This window comes from Balaenoptera musculus, chromosome 2 (assembly GCF_009873245.2).
Source record: "Balaenoptera musculus isolate JJ_BM4_2016_0621 chromosome 2, mBalMus1.pri.v3, whole genome shotgun sequence".
Classification (NCBI taxonomy): Eukaryota; Metazoa; Chordata; class Mammalia; order Artiodactyla; family Balaenopteridae; genus Balaenoptera; species Balaenoptera musculus.
Genome location: NC_045786.1, coordinates 90,161,843 through 90,187,088, shown reverse-complemented (window position 1 = coordinate 90,187,088; position 25,246 = coordinate 90,161,843). Strand labels below are relative to the sequence as shown.

The window sequence follows — 25,246 nt, the reverse complement described above, 5'->3', positions numbered from 1 at the left end:
TGGCTCGTGGGCTCTAGAGCGCAGGCTCAGTAGTTTTGGCACACGGGCTTAGTTGCTCCGCGGCATGTGGGATCTTCCCAGAGCAGGGCTCGAACCCGTGTCCCCTGCATTGGCAGGCGGATTCTTAACCACTGCACCACCAGGGAAGCCCTCCAGCTTTCTTTTTCTTTTTTTTAATTTATTTTTAAAATATTATCTATATTTATTGTTTTCTTTTTCTACTTGCACAACTTTCTCCTTTATTGTGAGTAGACAGTAATTGGCCCTGTATGGTATGTAACATTTTAAAATCAAACTAACTTCTCCATTCATTTGTTTATTAAAAAATATTTAATATGTTATCTAGTATTTTTCTTTTTTTTTAGATTTCAGCTACTATATATATATATTTTCCATAGTTTTAACACCTTTATTAAATCTAATAACTTTCATAAAGAGCCTGGCACACCTTAGGGAAGCATGAGCTTATTAAATATTAGCTAACCTCATTTTATGACCAAATCTCTCTTTTCCGGTTGCTCTAATATTTATTTTATCAATTGTTTTTTTTTTTTTTTTGTAAATGGATGACCACAACAAAAGCAACAATGATTGCAATTACCAAACATGAAACACACTCATACTATGTCATAATATTGACATTCAGTCCAGTAATCCTCCACTGTAACAGCTCCTTTACTTTGCAGTGAAAATTGATTTGTATATTCTTTGCCTCTGAGTCCTTGTGGGATTTTTTTTTTAATTCAAACAGAAAGTCACAAAAATTATAATCATCCTCATCAGTTCACTCAGTCCCATGTAATTAATTTTTTTTTTTCATCTTGATCTTTTGTTAGCACTTTTATGAGTTCATCAGTTTTGCATTAGAGTTCTGAAAACGCTTATCCATTCAGTTCAGCAGTACAGTCAGTTACCAGAAACCTGTACTTGTCAGAGTCTTTTCCATGAATTCCTTGAAGATGAAACCCTTTTATAGAAACATATTTGCAAAAGCATCAGAGTACACCCAGAACTGTCTGTAAATGACAAAAGACTAGAAATGACCACGGTTAAAGATTTGATGAAAGTTCATAATAATGCAGTTGACAAGGAAATTTAGTTATTTCTGAGGTATACATTTTAAAGTAAAAACTAGAATTATGACTTATAACATTACACCAGAACATATAAGATTTTTAGAAATTTCATGTAATGTCTGAAACATTCATATTAACATATTTCCATACAAATAACCCAATGAAACTTTAGTATTAGTTGTTTTGTTTATTTTTTTTTTATACTGCAGGTTCTTATTAGTCATCAGTTTTGTACACATCAGTGTATACATGTCAATCCCAATCGCCCAATTCAGCACACCACCATCCCCACCCCACCACAGTTTTCTCCCCTTGGTGTCCATCCATATGTCTGTTCTCTACGTCTGTGTCTCAACTTCTGCCCTGCAAACCGGCTCATCTGTACCATTTTTCTAGGTTCCACATACATGCGTTAATATACGATATTTGTTTTTCTCTTTCTGACTTACTTCACTCTGTATGACAGTCTCTAGATCCATCCACGTCTCAACAAATGACTCAATTTCGTTCCTTTTTATGGCTGAGTAATATTCCATTGTATATATGTACCACATCTTCTTTATCCATTCGTCAGTCGATGGGCATTTAGGTTGCTTCCATGACCTGGCTATTGTAAATAGTGCTGCAATGAACATTCGGGTGCATGTGTCTTTTTGAATTATGGTTTTCTCTGGGTATACGCCCAGTAGTGGGATTGCTGGGTCATATGGTAATTCTATTTTTAGTTTTTTAAGGAACCTCCATATTGTTCTCCATAGTGGCTGTATCAATTTACATTCCCACCAACAGTGCAAGAGGGTTCCCTTTTCTCCACACCCTCTCCAGCATTTGTTGTTTGTAGATTTTCTGATGATGCCCATTCTAACTGGTGTGAGCTGATACCTCATTGTAGTTTTGATTTGCATTTCTCTAATAATTAGTGATGTTGAGCAGCTTTTCATGTGCCTCTTGGCCATCTGTATGTCTTCTTTGGAGAAATGTCTATTTAGGGCTTCTGCCCATTTTTGGATTGGGGTGTTTGTTTCTTTAATATTGAGCTGAATGAGCTGTTTATATATTTTGGAGATTAATCCTTTGTCCGTTGATTCGTTTGCAAATATTTTCTCCCATTCTGAGGGTTGTCTTTTCGTCTTGTTTATGGTTTCCTTTGCTGTGCAAAAGCTTTGAAGTTTCATTAGGTCCTATTTGTTTATTTTTGTTTTTATTTCCATTACTCTAGGAGGTGGATCAAAAAACATCTTGCTGTGATTTATGTCAAAGAGTGTTCTTCCTATGTTTTCCTCTAAGAGTTTTACAGTGTCCAGTCTTACATTTAGGTCTCTAATCCATTTTGAGTTTATTTTTGTGTATGGTGTTAGGGAGTGTTCTAATTTCATTCTTTTACATGTAGCTGTCCAGTTTCCCCAGCACCACTTATTGAAGAGACTGTCTTTTCTCCATTGTATATCTTTGCCTCCTTTGTCATAGATTAGTTGACCATAGGTGTGTGGGTTTATCTCTGGGCTTTCTATCTTGTTCCATTGATCTATGTTTCTGTTTTTGTGCCAGTACCATATTGTCTTGATTACTGTAGCTTTGTAGTATAGTCTGAAGTCAGGGAGTCTGATTCCTCCAGCTCCGTTTTTTTCCCTCAAGACTGCTTTGGCTATTCGGGGTCTTTTGTGTCTCCATACAAATTTTAAGATGATTTGTTCTAGTTCTGTAAAAAATGCCATTGGTAATTTGATAGGGATTGCATTGAATCTGTAGATGGCTTTGGGTAGTATAGTCATTTTCACAATATTGATTCTTCCAATCCAAGAACATGGTATATCTCTCCATCTGTTGGTATCGTCTTTAATTTCTTTCATCAGTGTCTTATAGTTTTCTGCATACAGATCTTTTGTCTCCCTAGGTAGGTTTATTCCTAGGTATTTTATTCTTTTTGTTGCAATGGTAAATGGGAGTGTTTCCTTAATTTCTCTTTCAGATTTTTCATCATTAGTGTATAGGAATGCAAGAGATTTCTGTGCATTAATTTTGTATCCTGCAACTTTACCAAATTCATTGATTTTCCAGCTTTCTTTTGATGAGCATTAGCATGGTATATCCTTCTCTGGCTATCCAAGTCTTTATTTTTTTTTTAATTAATTAATTAATTTATTTATTTTTGGCTGTGTTGGGTCTTCATTGCTGTGCACATGCTTTCTTTAGCTGTGGTGAGTGGGGGCTACACTTCGTTGCGGTGCGCGGGCTACTCATTGTCGTGGCTTCTCTTGTTGTGGAGCATGGGCTCTAGGCGCGGAGGCTTCAGTAGTTGTGGCACGTGGGCTCAGTAGTTGTGGCTTATGGGCTCTAGAGCGCAGGGTCAGTAGCTGTGGCTCACGGGCTTAGTTGCTCCGGGGCATGTGGGATCTTCCCAGTCCAGGGCTCGAACCCATGTCCCTTGCACTGGCAGGCAGATTATTAACCACTGCACCACCAGGGAAGCCCTATCCAAGTCTTTATATTTAAAGTGATTTTCTTGTAGATAACATATCGTTGGGTCTTTTTAAAAAATATTCTCACAATCTCTATCTTTTAATTGATGTATTAGGCCATTCACATTTAAGTGATTATAATATAGTTGCATTAATATCTACTATGTTTATAACTGTTTTCTATTTGTTGCAATTTTTCTTTGTTTCTCTCCTCTCCCCTTTCCTGCATTCTCTGGTTTTAACTGAGTATTCTGTATGATACCATTTATCTCTTCTCTTAAGTATATCAATTATACTTTTTAAAAAATGTTAATGGTTATGCTAAAGTTTCCAATATACACTTACAACTAATCTGATTTCACCTTCAAATAACATATACCACTGTGTATGTAGTCTAGTACCTTATAATAGAAAATTCCCAATTCCTCCCTTTCTTCCCTCATGACATTGACATTACTGTCATGCATTTCACTTATCCATATGCTATAATTACTCAACACGTTGTTGTGATTATTACTTTAAATAATCTTTAGATTAAAAATAAGAAAAATAGGGCTTCCCTGGTGGCGCAGTGGTTAAGAATCTGCCTGCCAATGCAGGGGACACAGGTTCGAGCCCTGGTCCGGGAAGATCCCACATGCCGTGGAGCAACTAAGCCCGTGCGGCACAACTACTGAGCCTGAGCTCTAGAGCCCACGTGCCACAACTATGGAGCCTGCGTGCCACAACTACTGAAGCCCACGCGCCTAGAGCCCGTGCTCTGTAACAAGAGAAGCCACCGCAATGAGAAGCCTGTGCACCGCAATGAAGAGTAGCCCCCGCTCACCGCAACTAGAGAAAAGCCCACGCGCAGCAATGAAGACCCAACACAGCCAAAAATAAAATAAATAAAATAAAAATTTAAAAAATAGGAATTATTTTTTTTAAAAATAAGAAAAATAAAAGTTTTATTTTACCTTCATTTATTCCTTCTCTGATGCTCTTCCTTTCTTTACGTAGGTCCAGGTTTCTGATCTATATAATTTTCCTTCTCCTTGAAGAGCTTCTTTTAACATTTCTTGCAAGCCAAGTCTGCTGGAAATGAATTCCCTGTGGGTTATTTTTTTAAACATTTACTTTATTTATTTTATTTATTTATTTGGTTGTGCCGGGTCTTAGTTGCGGCAGGCGGTCTCCTTTAGTTGCAGCATGTGTGCTCCTTACTTGCAGCCAGTAGGCTCCTTAGTTGTAACTCACTGGCTCCTTAGTTGCGGCATGCACACTCAGTTGCGGCATGCATGTGGGATCTAGTTCCCTGACCAGGGATCGAACCGGGGCCCCCTGCATTGGGAGCATGGAGTCTTCACCTCTGCGCCACCAGGGAAGTCCCTTCCCTGTGGTTTTATTTGTCTGAGAAAGCCTTTAGTCTCCTTCAGTTTTGAAAGATAAATTCTCTGCATATAGAATGCTAGGTTGGTGGGTTTTTCTTTCATCAATTTAAATATTTCATCAATTTAAATATTTCTTGCTTGCATGGTTTCTGAAGAGAAGTCTACTATAATTATTGTCTTACTTCCTCTAGAGCAAAGGTATTTTTCTCTCTCTTGGCTTCTTTGAAGATCTTTTCTTTATCTTTGGTTATCTGCAGTTTGAATATGATATGCCTAAGTGTATTTTGCTGGCATTTATGCTACTTGATGTTCTTTGTGCTTCTTGGATCTGTGATTTGGTATCTGTCATTAATTGTGGAAAGTTCTTGGACGTTATTACTTCAAATATTTCTTCTGCTCTGTTCTTTCTTTCCCTCCAGTATTCCAATTATGCATGTGCTGCACCTTTTGAATTGTCCCACAGTTCTTAGATGTTCTGCTCTGTTTTGTTGTTGTTGTTTTTGTTGTTATATTTTTCTCTTTGCATTTCACTTTAGGAAATTCCTATTGTCTCATCTTCAAGCTCACTGATTTTTTTTTTCTTGTCCATGTCTAATCTACTGATGAGCCCATCAAATACATGTTATACTGTCTTTTATTTCTATCATTTCCTTTTGATTCTTTCTTAGAGTTTCCATCTCTCTGCTTATATTGCCCATCTTTTCTTAAATGTTATGTACTTTTTCCATTAGACTTTTTGACATACGAATCATAGTTATTTTAAATTCTCTGCCTGATAATTCCAACATCTATGTCATATCGGAATCTAGTTCTGATGCTTGCTCTTGCCTGCCTTTTGGCATCTCTTGTAATTTTTTACTGAAAGCCAGACATATTGCTTTGGGTAATAAGAACTGAGATACATTAGCCTTTGGCATAAGGATTTATGTTAAGCTGGCTAGAAGTTGTGCTGTGTTTGTTTCCTCCAGCTTCAGGTGTCAGAAGCTTCAAATTCCTTTAATATCCTTGTTTTGTCTCGTCTCTTGACTTTGGGCTTTCCTAAATACTTATCAGAGTTTACATCTTGCAGCTCTTTCAGCTGTAAGTCACTGTTATTTCACTGGAGCCCTGTTGATGTGGTGGTATGATTGGGGAGGGGAAGTGTTCTATAATCTAATGATTAAAGCTCTATCTTTTAATGAGACTGTCTCTCTGGGCTATGACCTTCATACACATTTCTCCATTGGTATAACTTTTACCCCTTCTTAGATGAGAAAGCCTGGAGGCGGCTGGAGTGGGAGTAATACACTTCCCCCAACATAGGTAAGACTGGAAAAGTCTTTTCCCCTGTAGGGGGGATCTTTCTTGGATCTTCACCATGAGAACTTGGAATTTTTGGAGGTAAAAACGATGAAAGGGTTGGGGGTTTCTCCCAAGACTGTGGCTCCAGAAGTTTCTCACTCTTGTGCTAGTCCACACTCAGCTTCCTGAAATTCATCAAAGTTACCATTTAAGTGTTCCTCCCAGTTTGTGGCTGAGGCAGCTTCTGTTCCAGAAAAACAGATCTTGGCTATAACTCTCTGGTTTCACTTGTGTCCATATCTCAGGGTGGTAGGTTGCCCTGCAACCTCAGTTCTCTGATGGATCCAAGCAAAGTCACTGGTTTTCAGGTGTTTGGCTTTTTCTTGTGGTAAGGATGGGAGGGATGACTCCCAAGCTTTTTACATGTTGGAGCTGAAACCAGAAGTCCCCTACATATATCTATATTAGCCCACCCTTTTAAATGTATGCTTCTGTTTATCTTATAATGCACATTGTATGTTAGGATAACACACACACATAATTTAAAACTAATAAGAATATGTACAGTTGCATGTTCAGAATATTTTAATGATGGAGGTATAAAATAAAAAAAATGTTTGCAAACCACAGCACTCAAAAACTGAGGAAATGGTCATCTGTTGCTAATTGCTGGGAATCCATCACTGACAGATCCAGTCTCCATGCTAAATTATAGCCAAACAAGTGACCGGAAGTCTTAGGTCCCCAAGTTAAAGTGACAGAGCCAGGACAATTTACCCTTTGTTCATATTTACCAACAAAAACAGGCCTCATACACTCCAGGAAAGTAGGTGGTGGGAAGGGGTATCTAGGTAAATCTAGCTGTTCTATGAATTAACCCTCAACAAGTTTGGTAACTGACCCTCACCAAACAGACATCTCTCATGAGGACAAACAACTGAGGGTCTCTAGGCTGGGGGTTTCCTGGAGGGCAGGCAGGGACGATTTCCTATTTTTATTATATCCTGAAATCCCCCAGCCCTGTGCATACTTGGAAGCTCAATTAATGTTTGGTGAATTTAGCTGAGGTAGTATTGAAGGTAAATGTAGTATATTGGGGAATCTCTACTACTGCAAAAAATGTAACTCTATTCAAATACCTGGACCTCTAAGCAGATGGAAGAGAAAGCAGTGCAGTTGCTACTGCCTTTCCAAGTAGTCAGCCCTGGAATTGGTGGCAGGTGAGGAGACGAGGTGTGCTTCTGTACCTATAGACCCAAGGAGAGAAATCTATCCTTGTGACAGCTAAAAAGTGTAGCTATAATTCTAGTATTTGAGTTACTCTATAATATATGCCTCATAACAGGGCAGGACATTCAGTAGTCAAGCGTCTCAGCTGGCAAGTAACAGAGGCCCAGCACAAACTAACTTAAACTGAAAAAAAGCTCTATAACTTGAATGTTCAAAAGTGATGATCAGGTTTAGACACACTGAATCCAGGCCTCAAACAATGTCATCAAGACACAATCCCTAGGGCTTCCCTGGTGGCGCAGTGGTTAAGAATCTGCCTGCCAATGCAGGGGACACGGGTTCGAGTCCTGGTCCGGGAAGATCCCACATGCCGCAGAGCAACTAAGCCCACGCGCCACAACTACTGAAGCCCACGCGCCTAGAGCCCATGCTCCGCAACAAGAGAAGCCACTGCAGTGAGAGGCCCACGCACCGCGGCGAAGAGTGGCCCCCACTCACTGCAACTGGTGAAAGCCCGTGTGCAGCAACGAAGACCCAACACAGCCAAAAATAAATATATAAATTTATTTTAAAAAAAAAAAGACACAATCCCTAATATCATCTATTTGTCTATCTATCTATTTATCACCTCCGACCTCTCCACCCACTCCCCCATCTGCTTCCTCTGAGTTATCTTTATTCTCAAGTGGGCTAACTTCACAAAGGGGCAAAAATGGCCACCAGCAGCTTCAGGCTGACACTCTACCAGCTTAGGAACTCCCAGAGGAGAATGTATTTCTTTCTCAATAGTTACAATGAAAGTCTTGGCCCATATCTCCTTGGCCCAGATTTGGTCATGTGCCCATCCCTGAACCGGTCACTCTCACTCTGATTGCCCTTAATAGCCATCTGGATCTGGGTGAAGAGGGAAGCCCACCAGAACAACGTGGGCTGACAGCGGTGTTGCTCCCCCGTTGAAAATTGAGGTGTAATGCCAGGAGAAAGTAGAATGTATTTTAAGGAGACAAAACACTGGGGAGACAAAAATAACATATGCTGACTATACCTTAATTGGTTTCTTTGTTTTTTAAGAGGAAAGAGTCTTATTTGGAATAATGAGAGTTTTATATTTTATTAGTGGGAAACGGTTTTTAAAGACCACATTCTGGATGTTGATGTTTTCTTTACTGCTAGATTTTTACTGCTTCTAGTTTTTTTGTTTCTTTTGTTTTAGTGCAGAGAGATAGAAAATTTTTTCTAGACAGACAAAAATAAATCATGAGTTATAGATCCAATTCAACTTTAACATTGCAGGTTGTTACTTAAGTTATTCAGTTTTATAATTTTACATATTTTCTTTTACACTAAAAATATCCTGGTTCCTAATGACATTAATGTACATTCTTATTTACCTTATCCTACATGCCAAAGTTTTGAAGTAATAACAATGTTATTTTTATTTATTATGGTTCACATTTCTTTATGGTTTTGGTTTTTGACCATAGGTTATATCCCAAAAGGAATAAACAACCAAAATTTTATATTTTAAGTCACTTGAAAGAATTCATTTTATGTGTGTGGTCATGCCATCAATTTGATAAGCAGTTTGGTTCCTTTGCTTTAATTTGCTCTCAGCTTTTAAAGATTGCTTTTTAAAATTGTCTTTAATTTTGGCTTTTAATTCTATAAAATTTACGTGATTCCTAAGTCAAAACTATTTTCAAACAGTTATATTCAGAGTTTTACTTCCATCCCTATATTCACCCCCTTAATCCTTCCCTCTCCTATAGGTAACCTTTTTAAAAATTATTGTTTCTGGTTTATCCTTCCATTGATTAAGAACTTCAGGCGGGATGTGTGTGTGGTGTGGTCTAAGCATGACTGACTTCCCATCTAGTAGGAGAGAGATTCCTGAGTGCAGGGAGCTTCAACTCATGTGGGTATACCAGCTTGTTGTGACGGGGGAGACAGAAGGAGAGGGCTGTGTCACTGGGATAAGCTTCTCGAAGCTGTGAAGAATGGTGTTAAAACAAATACACAGAATCTACAATTATTTCAAAAGTTAAAAAACAAAGCATGGGGACTTCCCTGGTGGCGCAGTGGTTAAGAATCCGCCTACCAATGCAGCGGACACGGGTTCGATCCCTGGTCCAGGAAGATCCCACATGCCGCAGAGCAACTAAGCCCGTGCGCCACAACTACTGAAGCCCGCGCGCCCTAGAGCCCACGCACCACGACTACTGAGCCTATGCACGGCAACCACTGAAGCCCGCGCGCCTAGAGCCCATGCTCCGCAACAAGAGAAGCCACTGCAATGAGAAGCCTGCGCACCGCAGTGAAGAGTAGCCCCCGCTTATTGCAACTAGAGAAAGCCCGCGCACAGCAACGAAGACCCAAGGCAGCCAAAAAATAAAAAATAATAAAAAATGTAAAATAAATTTTAAAAAAACAAAAAAAAAAACCCCAAAGCATGACACATCCAAACAAAAACAAGAGCACCCTCTGTTGGTCTCTGTTGGAATACACATAATTGGTAGTGCCTGGATTTGAAAACTGCTCATGCCAGGGGTGTCCTATTGGGTTACCTTGAATAAAGAACGCACCCGCCAACAGATGGGGAGGCTTTTGAGGCCCACACCAAATTTACCCTCGGCTCTCCCCAGCTCTCAAGTCCTGTGGCCCTTGGGACATATGCTGATACTAAATATCTATGTTACCATGTCTTGGGGGAAAAGATCTTTACTTTCCCTCCTGTACCTCTTTTCCCTGGCATAGAAAAAAAAAAAAAAAGCAAGAGCCATGTTTTCTATTGTCCCTCCAAAGCTGTGACAGTAATGACACTGCCCTAACTCTCAAGGTGCATCTTTACTCAGACAGTATATCAGTGTGAGGGAGCAGTGTGGAACAATGGGAAAAGAAGCCATGTATCTGGCTTCTCTCACTTACTAGCTGTGTGTCCTTGGGCAGGTTTCTTAACCGCTCTGAGCCTTGGTGTCCTCATCTGAAAAACAAGAATGATAGTATCCAATTCATGGGCTGTTTTTGGAGGTTTAAATGAGTGGTGTGTGTTAAACTCTTGATATGTGATGCCAGTACTACGTATGGACCTCAGTAAATAATAGCTACTGCTACTATTATTATTTCCTTTTTGTTTCACAGGAAATTTGTGAGAATCCCCGATTTATCATTGGCGGAGCCAACAGAACTGACATCTGTCAAGGAGATCTAGGTAGGAAAGTCCCTTGGGTCATATCTAGCCAAACAATCAAGGGGTGATTAAAAGGTGTGATCCCTTCACAGTAAGTAAAGGGACAATAATCTGGTTTTGCTTTTAATGGATTTGGGGGAGGAGGTTTTGATAACATTACCTTATACTCATTTATCAACGTGCTGGTGATTGCTTCATTTAATTTCTGTCCTTCCCACCTTTCTCACTAGTTCCTTGCCTTGTGTCACAGGAGGTGTGCCTCATTCCACAGCCTCCTCTCCAGAGTCTCCAGGACACTCACACACCCCACTCAGCGAGACAAAAGCCCTGCTTTTAGCTGTACCCACCTTCCTTAGAAGGCAGCTCTGAAACTGTCCATGTAACATGCATGTCCCTTGGGCACATGGAATCTATATGCTCACAAAATGTGCTTTTGTAACTCGAACTGTTGTTGAAATTGCCCCAGAATAGCTCCGTATTAAAGGAGTCTTTCAACAAAGACGACATTTGCCATGTGGATGAGCGTCCAATTTTCTTTCTGGTTGGTTAGCTTGTCTGCTTCACCAGTCTTTCCTCTGTCTCAGCCTCTTGTTCGGGAAGTATTATCTTTGGTGTGGACTGTGGGAAAGCTCTGTGAAATAAAGTTGGAGAGACATCGACAAACACAGTTTAAAACTTGTGGGAAAAGGGCACTCAAGACCAAATGAAATTTGGCTAATCTGGCCCCAGAAGGAGAGGCTGAAGAGGTTTTGGATATCTGAGTTCCTGCACTCGAGGGAAGACTGCCTGCAGAGCCCTGGGCAAGCTAATAATCTGGGCCTGTTTCAGAGGAGAGGCTGGGTGCCTTGGGGGGGGGCCTGGGGGGGCCAATGGTGGGAGGAGGGCTGTGGCAGCTCTCAGCCTCCCCTCTGCAGTCTCAAAGATGCTGTCATATCCCAAAGAGCACAACGAAGGCCTTGTATATAGTCTGTGCTCTGTTAGTGATCCAGGCCTGCCCCTTGGGCGTTCACACATGCATACACACACATACACAGGGCAAAGTGCTGCCTCCAAATACTAGCCAGCTTTCCTTACAATACAAATGGGCTGCACTGATGGCTCTCAGATGCTCAGTCTCTGCCAAGGTCCGAAGGGGAAATGGACTCTCACTGCAAAGTTACGGGGCAGGCAGATTTCCTGCGGGTGTTAGAAAGAATGAGCCAATTATGACTCCTACTGCCCCGTCTCCACTGAGGTCCAAATGGAGGTCTGAGCTTATGTTGCAGACAGAGGAATTGCCTACAGCCTTCAGGAAAGCCAGTCACGAGGGAGTAAGTTACCCTGTTGATCACATGGTCCAGAGACTGCTGTCACACTCCTTCCCTGGGTTGACACCTCTGTAAGGTCAGATCTGGAAGTGGGACAGTGAATGCCAAGTGAACGCCCTTCTCCAGAGAAGTAGAGCAGCCAATGGGGATGAGTCTCTGTCTTCCCTGGAGGTGTGAGCCCTCCCGTGACCTGTGCCGCGTGTTTGCCTGCAGGGGACTGCTGGTTTCTCGCAGCCATCGCTTGCCTGACCCTGAACAAGCGACTGCTTTTCCGGGTCATACCCCACGAACAGAGTTTCACCGAAGACTACGCGGGGATCTTTCACTTCCAGGTGAGGTCAAGGGAGTGTAGTTAAGAGGGCCAGCTGCTGTCTACTCACCACTGGTCTCCCTGCCTTCACTTCCCAGTGGCTCCAGGAAAGGTTCCCACCCACCCTCCCGGCCATGGATGTGGGCAGTGATCCCCTTCAGGCCTCAAGCCTGTGAGGAAGCAGTTGTTTATCTCTTCCTACCCTCAAACCCCTACACCTTCCGCTAGGCCCCAGAAAGGTTGGAGGATATCCTGTTTGCTGACTTGTGGGTCTATTTTTGCCTCTCCAGCTGGCTGGCTTCTGTGTTATTACCGGCAGCCCTTCTCAAGTAAATCCCTAAGATACTAGCACTGGGAATCCAGAGGGCCCTTTAGGTTGTAAAGGAAATCCCATCCACGGCTGCAGCTCCTTTTTACTTGTGTCCCTTAAACACAGGTCTATACCAAGACTATCACGCACCCTTTCCAGCCTCTGGAAGAAAAGTCTGGTTAATCTGGGAACCAGGCTTCTGCTTCGGCCCAGCAATGAGTCTTTTGGTTCCAGAATCAATTCAGCCATTGGAAACTTTCTGGATCCAAATTGTCCTGGCAAAGAGCCAAACCCTGTGCTGGCCCAGAACTGAAATGAGCTTCGTGTGTGAGCATCTAGCAGATATTGGGGTTCTGAGGCATCAATCTGTCTCCAGCCCTTAAGGCTCCAAATGTCCTGGGCTGACCCAGATCATCAGTTGATCTTCTATCCCAGGACTGAAGACTTCAGAAAGGGTCTTCTCTGCAAGTTCAGGATCAGTGTCCTGCTGCCGTCCCAGCTCAGGCAAGGCAGCTGGGCCCTGAATTTTGTTTCTTCAAAATCAAGCTACTCACCTCCCTCAAATATTTAAAAGGTCTGATATCTAAAGGATCATAAACACAAAGACCAGACAGATTTTTGCCCTCTTGTCCATAAGGGAGAAAATGTCATTAGAAGGAAATTAAACTACATTTGGCTTTCTTGGGTCAAAACTGATTTGTTCAAAAAAGAACATCATCCAGAATTCAGAATATTGGACAGTGTTCCTGCATTAGCCAGAGTATATTCCGGGTCACTTTCCTTTTCCACGTCAATCCTTCTTCTTCAGCAGCAATTTCTACCTTATTTGTCATCAAGAAATACATAAATCATACATCACCTTCACCTAGACCAGTGGTTCTCAACCCTGACTGCATATCAGGATCAGTTGAGATACCTAAAAGTACTGATACCTAGGCCACACCCCAGACTTACAGAGCAGGAAAAGGAAAATCTCAAGCCCTCAGGTATGTAGGGAGCGCCTACCATCCCCCACACCGAGCTGGACTGTGTGGAAGAGAGTGTGGTTTGTAAACCACTTCTTGCCCTCAAGGAGCTCCCAGTCCAGTTAGAGAAAGAGTCACACACTCCAAACCCAGAATAATATGAACGAGCAGCAAGGTGCTTGGTATTAAGGAATGTGGGGTAGGGACACATTTCCCACTGGTAATCTGAGGATGTGACTCTGTGCTTGACGCTTCTGTGCAGTTCTGGCGCTATGGAGACTGGGTGGACGTGGTTATTGATGACTGCCTGCCAACTTACAACAATGAACTGGTTTTCACCAAATCCAACCACCACAATGAGTTCTGGAGTGCTCTGCTGGAGAAGGCTTATGCTAAGTAAGCAGCACTTTAGACTGAGGGGCAGGGCTAGAGGCGAGGAGGTGGACTGCAAAATCCAGCCTCTGTGTGTGTGTGTGTGTGTGTGTGTGTGTGTGTGTGTGTGTGTGTGTGTGTGTGTGTGTGTGTGTGTGTGTGTGTGTCAACTGTGACACAAAGTCAGAGAAGATCTGGTCCAGGCAGCAGTGATTCTAAGTAAAACCACTAAGAGTAGAAATAAGACGTGTGTAGGAAATCTTTAGCTTTAGCTTCCCGTAGTGAGCTCTTTAATCCTGCCTTCTTGGTGGCATTGCGAATCCTAGATGAGAGCATTATATCTTTGGAGCTCAGATCCCAGAGTCTGGCTTGGCTCCACCTCATGAGCTTGCAATATATTAATAAAGCCATGTTGTCTCTGAGCTTAGAAGCCCCACCCCAGCTACTAATGGCTTTAACAGAGCCCTACCTCAGGTTCAGGGTATAGTGGAAAGCATCAGGAAGTGGCAATAGTGGGTTCCATCCCAGTGTTTCTCCTCTCTGTGGCCTTAGCTGGTCACTTAGCCTCTAGAGCTCAGTTTCTCCATTGTGAAGAAAGGGAATCATAGTACCTATTCCAACAGCTTACAGGCTTGTTGGTGAACTGGATGAGACAACATCACAGGACCCAAGAGTAAAGTTCTGGTGGTAGGGGTACCTGGGTCATGTTTCCTAGAACCCTGTGACCCCAGATTGGTCTTCGTCCTCTCCCTAAGGCTCCATGGTTCATATGAAGCCCTGAAAGGTGGGAACACTACAGAGGCCATGGAGGACTTCACAGGAGGAGTAACAGAGTTTTTTGAAATCAAGGATGCTCCCAGAGACATGTACAAGATCATGAAGAAAGCCATCGAGAGGGGCTCCCTCATGGGTTGCTCCATTGATGTAAGTCTAGGGTGTGGGATGCAGGGCAGGAAGCTGCCAACTATTGGGAAGCCTTACCCAGTGACTAGCAGCGTAGGGCTTTCCTCTGGGACAGGGAGAATCTACTGTTTTAGGAAGGTGGAACTGGTTCTCAACTTCGAAAATTGGGCATTTCTCAAGGGAGAAGAGTTTGTGGAGATTTTCAATAAAGATATTCAGCAAGGACATTCTAAGCCCTGGAATTTAGGTGGAAATAGGTCCAGAGGCCTATGTCCAGTGCAGGCCTCTGTGGCCAGTGTTCCTCAGTCCCAGCATGCCACTATTAAGCTGGCCACACACTTGGCTTACGGACCTGAGCCCACCAGTTCCCTAAGAAAGCCTCCCAGTCATTGAGCGCTGATTGTATCTCTCACCTGGGATACGGGCTTTGTGTTGTAATCTGGGAGAAACTCAGCCTGTGCAACAAAGTGGTGTGAACTGAGACCAGAGCCAAGAGTGAGGGAATGGCAGACTGGCCAGGAGACACACCTTTCCTGGGGGCTGCTCAATGTATAATAGTCTTGGCGATTCCCATTGCTGAGGAAGAGCCCCAAGCTAAATTCCTGTTCCTTCCTCTCCTAGTACACCCAGTAGATGGGGACGCTTGGGAAGACGAGCCAGCGTAAAGCACCCATGGATGAACATTTTCTTTCTGCATCACTGTTCTCCATCTTTTCTGCATTCATGCTCTACTTATCTCTCCTCTTTTCCTTTGTCCGTCCCCTCCCTTCTTTCTGTCTCCTTCCCTTTCTATCACCCTCCTTTGTTTGCTTTCTCTCCCTCCCCATCCCCTGCCCTCCCCATCGGGCCTCAGGATGGCACAAACATGACCTATGGAACCTCTCCTTCTGGTCTGAACATGAGGGACTTGATTGAGCGGATGGTGAGGAATATGAATAACTCGCATCTCAGGGATTCAGACCTCATCCCTGAGGGATGCTCAGATGACAGACCGACCCGGGTGTGTACGCCTCTCATTGTCAGGGCTGACCATCCCTCCCACCTGCATGACCCGGCCCTGTTGTACGTGGCGTCAGACCTTCCTCAGCAGCCAGCACCTCACACACAGCCTGCTCCTGAGGCCTTCCAAGGGTCTGGGTTGGAATAACTTGCCCTCTCCGAGGCTCCTGAGGAAGGTGCGGGAGGCAGCTTTTGGAGGGAATCTCTGTGGGAGGTCCTTCAAACTCCATGGTCCAGGCAGTTTCTCTGATAACGAATTAACAGGCAGAAATACAAGAGAGACTTCATTCATTTTAAAGTACTTCTCTCCTTCTAATTTGTTCATTTATGTATTCAACACATATTTATTGAGCTCCTACTAGGCACTAGGCACTCTTCTAGCAAACAAAGAAAATTCTCTCCCCTTTGTTTAGGATTCTAGTGAACAAGCAGTCTCCCCACAACATCCCCGCCCCAGAGCTTATATTCTAGTACTTTTAGAAGTAATACGCACCATGGAGTAAAGCAGAAGAAAAATTAAGCTATATTTTCCCCATCTAAGGATAATAACATTTGGTATACATCCTTCTAGTATTTTTCTATGCATACTATTAATTTAAATTTTTATTTTAAAATAGCTGTCATACTGTATGTACCTCTTTGCAGCATGCTTTTTTTCAGTTAGCTTTATATTCCTAATGTGCCAATGAGAATTATATTCTTAATGTGTCTGCTCTAACATTTTTTTAGTGGCTGCACAATATTCTACCATGCAACTAAGTTATAATTTATCTACCCAATACCTTATTATTGGGAATTTAGATTGTTTTCTTTTTCTGTTCTTGGCTATTATGTTTAAATGTTACGATGAACATCCTATAAGATACATCTTTATGTCTGTCCATGATGATTTCCTTAGGACAGATGGCCAGCAGTGGAATAGCTAGGTATGCATAAGTAATGCCACAAGAGTCATTTCAAGTGGCTCCCTCCCCCCTCCCCTCCCCCCACTGCCTAGAACTGAGAGATGCATGCATCTCCTGCCCCCCTCCCTTTCTCTTCAGCATGGTCTGGGTCCTATAAAGACTGGAATCTGGAAGAGGCTGAGATGCAAAAAGCCCTGGCCCTCCACACACCCCTCACCTTGAAAAGGCCTCCAGGCTGCTCCTCTTAAAGCTGTTATGCTATCAGGCAAAGTGAAGCCACAGAGATCCGTCTAGGGCTCACTGGGCTTTGGTGATCCTACCCCTCTGCCGAGGATCTCTTGTGGCTGCAAATCTCAAATGGAAGAGCTACCGCTGCTCCCTGAGGCACGGTCACGTCTCAGCAGGACTCTCCTCTGGCCTCCTCCGAATTCTCTCCCTGGGCGCTTTTGATTTCTTGAGCATGTTCTGGGGGGCTGTGGAGGAGGTGAGGGGATGTAAAGATAAAGGGTTAGACCGACATGTTTCGTCTAACCCCCTTTTCTCAATCCCTTTCTCTTCCAGGAATAGTCAACCCTGGGTGGGCTCAGGGGAAGGGGATCCCAATCCAGGGCAGCCTCCATCTGCCCCCACTTCCTCCTCTGAAAGACCCCAAGGGATCCAGAAAGGAGGGCCAGGCACATTCTCACCCACCTCATGCCCCAGCTCCATGTTGCTCTCCGACGGTCTGGGGAAACCACTTGTCTGGGCTGCATCTTCTTGGCTCTCTGCAAGGGCTAGTGAGGGCCTTCTCACGGCTGGGAGGCACACTTCCAGGGCGTGGAGGAGTCCTCGTCCTCACAGAACCCAGGACGTGAACCAGTGTGAACTTTGTCTCAGGCAGCAACCCCTGACAGGTTGTGTGGTTTTCACTCCACAGACAATTGTTCCAGTTCAGTACGAGACAAGAATGGCCTGCGGGCTGGTCAAAGGCCACGCCTACTCAGTCACTGGGCTGGAGGAGGTGAGCCCGGCGGGGCTCGGCGGGACGGGACTTGAGGGGCTACTTGGGTGAACCTCCCGAAGTCAGGACTTGGCTTTCTGTGTCCCTTCACATCTGTAGAATTTGCCTCCAATCAGGCACTCAGGCCGAGCGCCTGGGGTTGGAGGAGGCCACTGGGACTGGTAGGTGGATCTTGCCACAAGACGGTGCTCAGTTTATGTTTGTTTTTAGTGCTAAAGATAGCAATTGCCCCAACATTTCCAAAGAACAAATAGAAAGCACTTTGGTTTTATGAAGTTGATATCATGGGCTCTTGTGTTTCTTGTTTTTCATGGTCAGTTCCAAGGTTTTGCTTCCCCTGGGATGTCTGGCCTTCACTGGGTCACGTCAGAGACAGGAACCTTGTCAGACCCCTTGTGCACAGTTGGGCGAGTTGTGCCCTGTTCACAGAGATGGGCAGAGAGGGGCAGTCGTCTGCAGCAGCCCATGCAGCAACCAGGAGGAAGGGCTCCTTCTTCTGATTGATCCATCTGGAAGGGACATTTTCTATAGTTCCTCAGCCAGCAGGGGCGTTTTATTCTAATTCACACAGGGGCACCTTGTGCTAGCAGAGCCCTACATTATATTCCCTGCCTCCTCTCCCAAAGCTCTGAATGGCCAGATGCTCGCTGGGAAAATCACTTCTTAGAAGATGGCAAGGTGGTGGCCAAGCCTGACTCCTGCAGACTCAGCCCTAAGGTTCTGACCCATCACCCTGCCATTCCACAGGGGACTTGTGATTAGTGTCCTTGACCGGGGCCAGGCAGGACAGCCCCCTGTACAGGATTCTCTCCCCACTCCCACCCCAGCCCTCAGGGCAAGACAGCAGACCCCCTTTCAGAAAGGGCCCAAAGGGAGAAAGCTTTTTCTCTTTGCTCAAGGCCCTGTACAAGGGTGAGAAAGTGAAGCTGGTGCGGCTGCGGAACCCCTGGGGCCAGGTGGAGTGGAATGGCTCCTGGAGTGACAGGTGGGTGAGGGGACCCCACGAATAGGGGACAACAAGGCCTGGGGCAAGGCAGGGCTGGGTACCGAGCCACAAGAGTACTACAAATGCTTGGTCTAAAATCACCCTTAAAACCAAGGATCCGCAGAGGAGAAGAGGGGACGTGGGCTTCAGGGAAGGGCTGGGAGCAGAGCCACGGGAACCTGGGATCCAGAGAGCTGGCTAATGGCCACTGTCTGGAAAGGAAAGATGTCTAGAAAGCCTGGGCTAGGTCCAGGCAGGAGGGGAGTCTTGATGCAGGGGTCTGGACTGGACAGGTGACTTCCCTTCTCGGAATCTCTGTTGCCTTATCTGTAAAATGGGAACAACGTTAGCACCTACCCGGTGGGCTGTTATGAGGAGAAAATGCGGTTGTGTCAGAAGAGCGCTTAACCGGTGCTAAGATATCCTCTCCCTCACTGTCCCCATAAAGAGATGCACAGGCCCTTTGCAAGAACTTTACTGCTTATCACTGAGAGCAAGTGACTGGGGGCTGCAAAAATAACACACCTGGGGAAGCTGCTATGAAGGCTCCAGAATGTTCACAAAGCCTTTATTGTCCCACGCCAATCACTGGCTCCTGACCCCGCCTCTCTGGTTGGAGAGTAGGCCCTGGAGCTCCTTTATTCCCAACGGGGGAGAGCAGGACTCAGCAGCTGGGAAGGACCACACCCAGGCTGTGTGTGTCCTTCAGCCCCTGGCTTACCTCAACATACCTCTCATCTCAGGGCACCGTAATTACTGGTTCATTCGGCCATTCATTCACTTAGCAAGTATTCGCTGAGCACCTACTGAATCCCAAGCACAGGTCTAAGCACTGGGGCCCTTCCGTGAGCAGGCAGCCTCGCTTGGTAGACCGATAAGGTGCTGATTCCTGGTCTCCTTACCGTTCCCTTCTCTTATCCGTGCAACAAATCCCCAGTTCCTCAGTGTGCAGTATGTGCCAGGCCCCATGATACTGTCTGGGGACTTAGAAATGAACGCAGAGATTCAGGCCCTGCCCTGTAGGCTTTAAGGTCCAGTGGGAAGGACAGAAAAACACTAATCGTTGAGAGAAATGCTATGGCAAGGGTCACAAAGAGGGAGCCCTTCTCCTGGTCTGGGTGGGACAGGAAGGTAGAAAGTTGCCTGGAGGGAGTGGCATTTGAACTAGGCTCTCTGCTCTGGGAAGGCCCTCGGTGCCCCATCAGTTGTCCACTCCACTGGCCCGAGTCACCCACAGGGACCCTCGCTGTGTCCTCCAGTCTCAGATCTTGGTGTCCGGCCTTAACTCACTTTCTGCCAACACCTCCACTGCAGGGATTGCTGACAAGTGGGGCCCAGCCTCAGTCACACAAGGAGACCCTCCCTCCACTCCCCACCACTGTGTCCCTCCTGCTGGTCTCAGGAATCTCCACTTCCCCTCTGGTATTCCCTGGTTCCAAGCACTTCCTCAATCCCTTACCTCTCCAAACTAGTTTAGTTTCATTCTCCTCCACATGCCTGAAACACAAATGTGCTTTATTTCCTCCTTCTTTGGGAGAAAGAGTGTGTAAAACTGCCCAGTCTTTTAAAACACAAAACTGGGATGTTTCGTGGGGTGGCAGGAGGAAGGAGAAGTTTACATGTTTGGTCTTTCTCTCAGTAACTCAAGACAGTTACTTATTAGATGACGGGTCAGTTCTAAAAGTTTTGCATGCGTTATTTCATTTCTTGCTCATCACAGCCCTGTGAGTAGGTGATATAATCATTCCCCTTTTGCAGTTGAGAAAACAGAAGCTGAGAGGGGTGAAGTGACTTGCCCAAGGTTACAGCTAGTACTGGTATGATTAAATTGAAATCCCAGTTTACCTATTTCCAGAGCCCAACTCCTAACTTTAAAGTGTGAGGAATGGTTAAAGATTCAGCCAGAGAAGAGACAAGCCCTTATAAACCATCCAAAAAGCGTGGTCTTAATCCTGAGGATGGTGGGAAGCAATTATTGGGTTTTACACTGAGGGTATCAGATCAGATTTGCATTTCGATGGTTCACGCTGGCTGCAGTTTGGAGATGACCTATTCTCTGAACTTACTGATATTTCTCTGACACCTCCTGTCCCAACTCACACCAGGCCTTCCCTTTCTTTTTCCTTCCCTAACTCCTCCACTCTCCCTCCAGTTGGAAGGACTGGAGCTTTGTGGGCAAGAATGAGAAGGCCCGTCTGCAACACCAGGTCACAGAGGATGGAGAGTTCTGGTGAGTCCAGGACCCAAAAGGACCCTGCAGGGTAAGGGACGGGGTGGGAGCTGAAATCTCAGGCCTCTATCCCCGGACAGTGGCCGTCAGATTCCAGCCCCTGGGACATCTGGGCCCTGTTCTCCAAATCCAGCCAGAGACCCAGCAAGACTGAGGTTTTGAGAGGAGCCCAAGAGTCATGGTGATGACTGAGCCCAGGACCGGGCCAGCACGCTGTGGCTCCCGCCTCTCTGTGCCCCTCCACCACGCACGCTGCTCCAGCCACTTGCTCCCTCCCGGCCTCCGCGGAGCTGTTTCCTGAGCCGAGGAAGCTCTACTTACTCTGCTCAGTCAATGCCCCCCTCACCCTCACTCAGATCATTTCTACCTCAGCCTTCAAGTCTCAGATTAAAGGGAGCTTTCTTCAGGATCCCCTTGTTTTCCTCAGGATTGGGATTAATTTATCTGTGATACTCATCACCTTTAAAATTGCTTGCTTAATCGTCTGTCCTTCCCTAACTCTCTCTCTTTCCCCTGGCCCAGTGCCTGAGCCCAGTGGAGGGGCACACAGTAACACTTTGGAGAACTGAATTGCTGCCAAGCTCTCCCATCAATTACACATGAGTTTGAGTCGTTATTGCAAGGGATACATCAGAACTGACAGTGCTGACCCTAAAAAGGAAGGACAGGGTCCTCTCTAGAATCATGACCAAGTGCCTCTGGACTATTTCATTGTTCTGTGTTAGCCCTGGAGTCTTACCTTTCCCAGCCTCCCATATGGGTCTCTCTCTTCTTCCAACCTCTCAGGATGTCCTATGACGATTTCATCTACCATTTCACAAAGCTGGAGATCTGCAACCTCACAGCTGATGCCCTGGAGTCCGACAAGCTTCAGACTTGGACAGTGTCCGTGAACGAGGGCCGCTGGGTGAGGGGCTGCTCTGCTGGAGGCTGCCGCAACTTCCCAGGTGGGAGATGCTCTGGATGGGGGAAGGGTCCAAGCAGAACAAGTTCCAGGTAGAAGAATAGTAACTAGCATTTGCTGAGTCTCTACGAAGTCCCAGACACACATTATCTTATTAAACTGTCCCCATTTTACTGAGAAGGACACCTCCATGCTGAGGAGTTTGCATTAAGGAGCTGGTAACAACTTTTAAGCAGGTTATTATGTCAGAACAGGACTGTGTTCATAATGCTGAGGATGGGACTGGAGGACTGAGTTAGCAGCTTCTGCAAGAATTCAAGCCAGAGATGAGGAAAGCCTAGGCCAAGCCAGGAGCAGCAGAGATCGGGGGGATGGGGCAGGTTGAGGGGAGGGAATACTGGGTGATGTGGAGAAGGAAGAACAACTTCAAGATTCCCACTCTGGGAGCCTGAGTAGACGGTGCCAGGGACGTAACATGAAACACACAAGAGAAAAACAATCGGTGATTTTTTTTGTTTGTTTTTTTTTTTGATGGAGTCGGTTGTGGGGAGGGGAGGGGAGGGAGGGGAGTTTACTTTGGGACATGGGAAGTCTGAGGCACCTGTAAATATCCAGGTGAAGATGTGTGATAGAGAACTGGATGCACAGATAAGAATGGTACTTGACTCTACGATAGGGACTCAATATAGATTTGTGGAAGGAAGGAAGAAAGGATGGAAAGAAGAGAGGAAGGAAAGGAGGGAAGGAGGGAAGAAGGGATGAAGGGAGGGAGGAAGAGAAAAAGAAAGATAAAAGGGACAAAGGGAGAGAGTCAAAAGAGAGATTGAGGCTGGGATCTGCAGCTCAAGCGTCACCAGCGTGCAGGGAGCAGTTAGAAAGTGGGAGTTGATAAGACAGCCTAGGGAGGTAGAATGATGGGGTGAGAGAAGAGGCCCAGGACCAAATCCCAGGGACCAACAACACTGACGAGGCAGGTGAGGAAGGTGAAACCATCAGCAAAGACAGAGAATGGAAGTTCAGAGAGGAAGGAGGAGCCACACAGGCATCAGTGCAGCTCCATCTGTATACAGGTGTAAAGGCCACCCCCCCCAACACACCAAACAATTAGACAAATGCCTGGATCATTTTTTTTTCCGTACATATTTGAGCACCTAGGTGTGGAGGGATAGAGATAAATAGGTTCCCTCTGTCTCATCTCCCGTCCTGCCTTGTCTCTGAGAGGCAGCTCTGAATGTACAATTCCTTTCCGCGGGGCACAGACACTTTCTGGACCAACCCTCAGTACCGTCTGAAGCTCCTGGAGGAGGACGACGACCCTGACGACTCCGAGGTGATCTGCAGCTTCCTGGTGGCCCTGATGCAGAAGAACCGGCGGAAGGACCGGAAGCTGGGGGCCAACCTCTTCACCATCGGCTTTGCCATCTACGAGGTGCGCCGTCCCTGACCAGCTTCAGACCACCTTTTCAAGGAGGAGGCTTTCAGGGGGCTTCCCGAGGGGTCCCCCGGCTTCCCCAATACCCATGATCCCCCCAAACTCCTGATATTGGGCCCACTTGTGTCAAAACCTCTTAGAAGTTTGTAACGAGTGGAAAAAAAACCCCATGTAGGGGAAGTGGAGGGGGGCCAGGGCTATCCAGGTAGGTACACGGGGAGTCAGACCCCTGCATTTGCTCTATGATTGCTAGCATGCCCTTTTGGCAAGCTTTCTATCCCCATTCAGATCTGAAATCACAGAATCTGAGCACCTTCCTTTTCTGTTTCTCCCCAAGGTTCCCAAAGAGGTATAGAAGTGGAGCAGCCAGCAGTGCGTGCAGCGTTACCCGGGGGCCTGTGTCCACCTGTGGCACATCGGGGAGCCTCCTGTGGGGTTTGTGGGCAGGACTACGATAGGAGAGGGCCTTGCCCTCATTACTCAGCTCCAGAGCCAGGGCCTCCTGACCACCGCCCCTACCATGTTCCCTTTCACCCCTCCCGCCAGAGACCGTCGCACACTCGCACACGCACACACTCGCTCACACTCACACACAGGGTCACACAGACACATTCTGAGGCTGACTGCCCTCTTTGGGGTGGAGGGATCGCCTCCCTCAGACCCCAGCCACAGCTCCCCCTGCCTCCCTGGGGTCCTTCCCCAGCCTGGAGGTGATCTGGAGCTGAGCAGCGGCAGTTGTGGTAAGTGGCCCTGAGTGGGGGATGCCAGAGTTGACACTCACTTCTGGATCACAACAGAAAAGGAAGGGGATATGGAGTAGGGCGCTCTAGGGATGTTGAACTACTCGAGGCCTTAGGAGTTAGAAGTCGGTAGGTCATGACTGTGCAACGGGTGACCAGGGAATCGGCAAGGAGGACTCCCTGGAGGAGGGCTGTGAGCAGGGCAGGGCGTCCCTCCCGAGGGGCTCAGGTCCCTTGGGCTCTTCTCTCCCTCAGATGCACGGGAACAAGCAGCACCTGCAGAAGGACTTCTTCCTGTACAACGCCTCCAAGGCCAGGAGCAAAACCTACATCAACATGCGGGAGGTGTCTGAGCGCTTCCGCCTGCCTCCCAGCGAGTACGTCATTGTGCCCTCCACCTACAAGCCCCACCAGGAGGGAGAATTCATCCTCCGGGTCTTCTCTGAAAAGAGGAACCTCTCTGAGTGAGTCCCAGCCTGGCTTTTCCCCCTAAGAGCCCACATGGCCCATTCCAGAGATTAGAGGTGTGAGGCAGCTGGACAGGTCTCCTCCAGGAGTCCTGGGATATGCTGACCAGGCTGTACCTCTTCCCCTGTTCCCAAGCCACTGGCCACTTCTCCCCTACATCCATCCATCCCACAGATAGTTATCGAGCACCTGCTATGTCCCAGGCACTCTTCCTCTAGGCACTGAGGATAGAGCAGTGAATTAAACAGAAGGAAATCCCTGCCCTCATGGAGCTTAACACTCTAGCATGAGACGACAATGTACAGGAAAAAGTATAGAGTATATTAGATTTAGATAAGTGATAAGGAGAAAAAATAAAGTGGGAAGAGGGATAGGAGCAGTTGGGGGTGATTGAACTTTTAGGATTAGGATGACCAGGGAGGCCAGCAAGGCCACATCCTGCCCTCTTGGTCATCAGAGATGAGTTCATAGGTCCTGCCACTTTGACCTCTGTCCCTAAAAGAAGCACAAGGTCCATGGATAGGTGGCTGGGTAATGCATTTGGGGAAATCTGGACAAAGCCAACAGGAAGCCCTGTGTCTGCACTTGGCTGCAGGGAATGATACCTGTGGTGGAGGATGTTAGTTCCTGGGGTTCTCTTGAGGACAGTGCCAACTTGACTCTGAGAAGCCAGGTGACCTGAGCAAATCCCCTCTGTGCTTCCTACTTACTCCTGGTGACACTGAGATACCCTCGTGTTTGTGTTCCTCACAGGGAAGTTGAGAATACAATCTCCGTGGATCGGCTAGTGGTAAGTGGTTTGGCTCTTACGTG

The 25,246-nt window shown here is 46.0% G+C and overlaps 1 protein-coding gene across 12 annotated transcripts in view; it reads left to right on the top strand.

Annotated features, from left to right (window-relative positions):
* The window catches only part of LOC118891308 (calpain-3), a 167,131-nt gene that overhangs the window by 132,190 nt on the left and 9,695 nt on the right, over nt 1–25,246 (top strand). For 11 of the 12 annotated variants that reach the window (XM_036845127.1, XM_036845133.1, XM_036845126.1 and 8 more), the window contains 13 exons: nt 10,555–10,624; nt 12,124–12,242; nt 13,758–13,891; nt 14,623–14,791; nt 15,624–15,770; nt 17,591–17,674; nt 18,574–18,659; nt 20,812–20,889; nt 21,676–21,836; nt 23,053–23,222; nt 23,563–23,574; nt 24,221–24,429; nt 25,187–25,223. In XM_036845127.1, the coding sequence (XP_036701022.1) occupies nt 10,555–10,624; nt 12,124–12,242; nt 13,758–13,891; nt 14,623–14,791; nt 15,624–15,770; nt 17,591–17,674; nt 18,574–18,659; nt 20,812–20,889; nt 21,676–21,836; nt 23,053–23,222; nt 23,563–23,574; nt 24,221–24,429; nt 25,187–25,223 (1,476 nt within the window). Of the gene's footprint in view, nt 1–10,554; nt 10,625–12,123; nt 12,243–13,757; nt 13,892–14,622; nt 14,792–15,623; nt 15,771–17,590; nt 17,675–18,573; nt 18,660–20,811; nt 20,890–21,675; nt 21,837–23,052; nt 23,223–23,562; nt 23,575–24,220; nt 24,430–25,186; nt 25,224–25,246 lie in introns of those variants that run through there. The other variant, XM_036845137.1, reaches the window with a different exon arrangement.